This window comes from Eurytemora carolleeae, unplaced genomic scaffold, assembly GCF_000591075.1.
Source record: "Eurytemora carolleeae unplaced genomic scaffold, Eaff_2.0 scaffold2442, whole genome shotgun sequence".
Lineage (NCBI taxonomy): Eukaryota > Metazoa > Arthropoda > Copepoda > Calanoida > Temoridae > Eurytemora > Eurytemora carolleeae.
In genome coordinates, this window is record NW_019398445.1 from 5046 (window position 1) to 10724 (window position 5679).

Consider the following 5679-nt stretch of genomic DNA (forward strand, 5'->3'; position numbering starts at 1 on the left):
AGATTTCAAAATTAAAAAACCAAAAAAAAATTCAAACTTTTATTTNAAAAAAAAATTCAAACTTTTATTTTCAAACTGTGGTATTGACGGTAGTGAGATTTCAAAATTAAAAATCAAAAAAAAATTCAAACTTTTATTTTTAAACTGTGGTATTGACGGTAGTGAGATTTCAAAATTAAAAATGATGATATAAAATTTTCAAACACTGGTATTGAAGGTAGTGAGATTTCAAAATCCCAAATGAGAATATAAAATTTCAACTTTTATTTTTTATTTTTATAAAATTGATAAAAAATTTTGTACATTCATGATTATTTACAATTTTCACTGGTTGTCTGATAAGGGAATACCATAAATGTTTTTGTTTCACAAAGTCATGTTTCAAATATTATTTTAAGTATTACATGTACTCTTATAAAACATATTGGGTAATGTTTCTTGAGTTTACTGAAGAAAAAATGTGACATTACAAAAAAAATAATCAAAAGAAACCTAGAATAGGTGGTGGAAAAATTAAAAAATAAAAACATTTATGGTAAACACCTCTTATGTCAGTTATAAAATTATTTGTTAATTTTGGTCCTATTTCAGTTGTATCTTTATCAAATGCGCTTAGTTTTGTTATGATACATTTATCTAATTTATCTTTTGATAATTTAGAAGTGTTCTCCTAGTCAATTGATCTTAAAAGCAAATGAAAATTAGCCACTTTCATGGTGTCACAAGTTTTAATCTTCTGTAATTTCAGTAAATAATAATTTTAAAATTCCCTGCCAAAACAACAGTGTATGGATGCTTTGTATTAATTTTGCCTACAATTTATAAATATTGAAGTTAAAGGGTTTGTAAAGGAAAAATGAAAGGGGATATAGGATGAAACCTGAGAATCTTAGGCGTTAAAGGATACATATAAGACATCAAGACATCTATCTGATGTTCCTGTCTCAAGAAATTGATATAAAACTGTGTCATAAATATACAAAAACAGATATATACCAGATTTTGTATAAGAATTGTAATATTAAACAGATCATATTTATATATAGTTCGTATAGTTTGTATTACGTCACTTAAACCAATGGCAATGCAGTATACTGGTTATGTGATACAGAAGGAAATAACGTGACCAGTATACTGCAACGCCATTGATTGAAGTTCTTTGACGTAATACGAACTATTCTTATACAAAAGCTGATACATATCCAATTTGGTATAAATTTGAAACAGTTTTATATCAATTTCTCGATATAGGAACATCAGGTTTCATCCTATACCCCCTTTCATTTTTCTTTTACAGTCCCTTTAAAATATCAGGTAGTTTTATAAAAGCTTTGGTTACAGAATCTTATCTTAGTAAACTCAGTTGTTCTCCTTACGTTTATAATTTCAGTACATTTGCTAAATAAAAATAAAACAACTTAAGCAATGTTTAAACAAAAATTTCTTCTGAAGTTTATAATTGGTATTAGGTTATAAAGAGCATGTTTCCCCAGGAAATTTCTTAATTTGCCCCTTTAGTTAATCTCTGCCAAAAAAGTATAAAATATTTATTAAACTTCAAAGCGATTTTTTTTCATTAATGCATAATACATATTTGTGTCTAAGAACACAAGCCCTAAAAAAAGTCTCCCAAGCTACGAATTTAAATCTTTCAGTCAAAACAATCATTTCTTGTAAATCATGGTTCAGAACGCATTGAAAAATTTAAAATATAACACATTTTCACAGATGAAATATAATTATCCAATTGGACGATCTATTAAATAACTGAAAAAGGTTAACAAAAAATCAGTTATATCATTTTTTTTTTTGGGGGGGGAGGGAGGAATAAAATTAATACATAACATCCATAATGTGTGAGCAGTAAATACATTTGATAAAGACACAACCTTTTCGGCCTAGTGGATCTATTTTCGTTTCCGCTTAGCACCTAAACAATAAATCATCAATATAATTCACAATACAGTCATGAAGTTGGAGAAAGTTTAATTTTTAATATCAAATTCTTCAAACTCAGAGAATTCTTACTTGTTAATTTTAAGACTTTTTGCCGTATTTCTGCGAAATAAAAGCTGAAAAAAATCATTTGTAACAACTGAGAAAAAATAATTTTCCAATATGTTGGTGGGGGTGGGGAAAATGATTTATCAAGAAAATATATTTGGCCCATGGATATCCTCATATTTTTACGGTTCCGGATCCAGTCACCTAAAATGTTGCTGATCAAATGGATCCGGATCCTAAGCACTGGGCAGAGTATTAGGAAGAACTTGAAAGGATAATTATATATTGTATGCCAATAAACATTGGAATTAGAGGACGAATTTAGAATAGTATTCGTTCAACTATGAATTCAACCGCGGATCTGATAATACTTATTTAACATTAGAACAATAAACAAGAAATTTGTCCCAGTTTCATTTTATTAAAAAAAAGTGATTACAACTTTAAACCACTTTTGAAATTGTCTGAAGATGTACATTATTGTTTACATGCAAAAGTATCCTTAATTAAATACAAGGGTAAATATAAAAAACAATTTTTTGGATGTTGACCAGGGGATTATATATTCTTAAAAAACCATTTTCCCCAAAATATGTAGGGATGTATTGCGCATTGAGATTGCTATTAACTGGTTATTGATTTAAATCAGTGTTTCGGATCCATATCATTTTGTTTCGGATCCGGATCCGCGGATCCGCATCCGTGATGATGGATCCGGATCCGGATCCTGATACGGATCCGGATCCGGATCCGAGGTAACTTTTGATTCTGTGAATCAGATTATCCCTATTAAATGTTATGCAAGGTTATAATTTATAAACTATAGTAATCCTAAAGTTAAAAATGTCGTCATTACTATTATATAAATGTAAACATTAAATTATTAAAGATAATTTTGAAAACCCTGATTTAAATAGTGCATGAACTAGCTCCTCATCCCTAATTTTTCTCTAAAAGGGCATTGGCTGTAGAAAGATTTAAAAGAACCACAGGGGTATATATTTTATTCGCAAATAATTCACCAATACCTTTTCTGCTTCTAAAATCCCTTTAGTAATTGACCAGTAGGAAAATTACAAAATATACAAAAATGCATGCAAGTTTGGGATTCAATTAATTTTCTCCCCAAAGCATCCCTCTTCATGGTTAACTCTTTCAAAATAAACACCCTTCAAGAATTGCCAAAATTTACAAATTTATAAGAAATAAAATGTTTTCTTTCAGTGTTTGGGTAGGGTGATAAAAAGATTTATAAAAGAATTTCATGCTCTTGGCATTTTAAATCAAACTGGTTACCCTTTTTTTGATCTTGACTAAATTAAAGACTTCTAATTTTTTATTTATTTTAATACATCTTTACCTTCACATTGCGCTTTCTCTTATTCTTAACAGGAGGGTCACCAGTCACCACCTGATTTTCTTCTCCTTCCCTTGGCTGATTATCTACTTCTTCCCCATGCGGATTATCTTTTCCTCCTTCCCCATGCTGTTTATCTTCTTCTTCTTTCCCATGCTGATTATCTTTTCCTTCCCTCTGCTGATTTTCTTCTTCTCCTTCCCTGTGCTGTTCATCTCTTTCTCTTTTCAAATGATGATCATCTTCTTCTCTCTGCTGAATATCTCCTCCTCCTTCCCTGTGCTGTTGATCTTTTTCTCCTTCCCAGAGCTGATTATCTTCCCCTTCCCTGAGCTGATTATCTTGTCCTTCCCTAAGCTGATTATCTTCTTCTCCTTCCCTGGGGGGATTTTTTTCTTCTCCTTCCCTGAGCTCATTATCTTCTTCTCCTTCCCTGGGGGGATTTTCTTCTCCTCCTTTCCTGAGCTGATTATCTACTCCTTCCTTGAGCTGATTATCTTCTCCTTCCTTGAGCTGATTATCTTCTCCTTCTTTGAGCTGATTATCTTCTTCTCTTTCCCTGGAGGGATTTTCTTCTCCTTCTTCCCTGAGCTGATTTTCTTCTTCTCTTTCCCTGGGGGGATTTTCTTCTCCTTCTTCCCTGAACTGATTATCTTCTTCTCTTTCCTTGGGGCGATTTTCTTCTCCTTCTTCCCTTAGCTGATTTTCTTCTTCTCTTTCCCTGGGGGGATTTTCTTCTCCTCCTTCCCTGGACTCAATATCTTCTTCTCTTTCCCTAGGGGGATTTTCTTCTCCTTCTTCCCTGAGCTGATTTTCTTCTTCTCTTTCCCTGGGGGGATTTTCTTCTCCTCCTTCCCTGAACTGATTATCTTCTTCTCTTTCCCTGGGGGGATTTTCTTCTCCTACCTCCCTGAGCTGAATATCTTCTCCGTCCCTGAGCTGATTATTTTCTCCGTCACTGAGCTGATTATCTTTTCCGTCCCCGAGCTGATTATCTTCTTCTCCTTCTCTGGGGGGATTTTCTTCGCCTTCCCTGAGCTGATTGTTGTCATCCCCCTCATTTGGCAAGGGGTCTCCATCTTCCCACACCTGCTTCTCTGCAGCCCCATATCCAACCTATGATTAAATAAAAAATTACACAAGTTGGGCAATTTGTTTCAAACTAAAGCATTTCTCATCAAGCTTTTTAAATCAATTAAATTCAAGTTTCCTTGCCACATTTAACCAAGGTGAAAACCATAGATTAAGCAAGAATGACCATTTCTTTTAAAGCACACATGACAGTGGTGTTTTTAATGTTGTCTCTTGCTACCACACACTATTCATAATACCAAATTCTATTAACAAAATGCATTTAGTATTGATTGAACATATGTGGCCTTCTCAGGTTATTGTCATTCTTTCTTTGCAGTTAATAAAAAGTTCATAATTTCAAATCTTACAGGGTACACCTAAAGTGATGGATCGTTAACATTTTTTTTTTAAAAACGATCATTTAGTTATGAAAACGACGACGAAAAAAAGAGAAATAAAACTATTTTAAGAACAGTTTGTTTAATAACGATCGTTTTTAAAAACAACCGTATTAATTAAGTTCGTTGTCTCGTTAACGATGGTTAATGACAACCCTTCATTATAACAACAACACTTCGTTAACAATTGTTAACGACGACCCTTTTTAACGAAGAGAGGAAACCAACCTGAAGGGCATCGGTACTTATCAATGATTAGTTTTAAAGAAGATATCAAGAACTTTCACGTCACCCACAACTTTTTACCTGCACGTAAGATGACATTCGATAACGTTGCATGTAAAACGTCGTCATAAATGTCGAGAAATATATTTAACAAAAACATTTGTTTTCTTAAACACGACCTTTTTTTTTATAAAATTCGTCGTTTCCTTAACCCTTTGATAACGATCATTAACATATTTATCAATGCCATTTTTTTCAAAAACGATATTTTTTTGTGAAACAAATCAATTAAAAAAGGGTTGCTTCTCGTTTTTATACAAATGTGCGTTTTCTAAAAAATCTAAAAAATTGGGTAATTTTCAGAAGAAATATTTTTTTTTCCTAAAACGAAACAATCGTTTTTGAAAACAATCAAGAAATTAAATAAAAAAAACGATTATAAACCATAGGTACATAACAAAGGATGCTACTTCCGAGAAGACATTACGGAATATACTTGCGTAAAGCAGTACCACTGCACTTGTCATGCTAACCCTGAAATAGTTTCGGTAAAAAGTGTCAAGGATTGTTTGTGAGGAGTAGTTATGTGTGCCTCAATAGTGTGGCCAGGAAGTCATAACA

The 5679-nt window shown here is 32.3% G+C and overlaps 1 protein-coding gene across 1 annotated transcript; it reads right to left on the minus strand.

The window, feature by feature from the left end:
* Positions 1-301: 301 nt before the first annotated feature.
* LOC111717383 (uncharacterized protein DDB_G0290685) lies at positions 302-5157 on the minus strand. The gene is made up of 4 exons (XM_023492878.1): positions 5140-5157; positions 3365-4477; positions 1890-1930; positions 302-582 (listed from the first exon to the last, which is right to left on the minus strand). Exons 1-4 carry the CDS (start codon positions 5155-5157, stop codon positions 564-566), a joined length of 1191 nt encoding a protein of 396 aa, XP_023348646.1. The 3' UTR covers positions 302-563.
* Positions 5158-5679: the final 522 nt, after the last annotated feature.

Bases quoted from the DNA above. Each gene is read 5' to 3' on its own strand.
- LOC111717383 (XM_023492878.1), bottom strand. The intron at 1,931-3,364 runs GTAAAGATGTAT...TTTATTGTTTAG, and splicing joins AGAGAAAGCGCAATGTGAAG to GTGCTAAGCGGAAACGAAAA.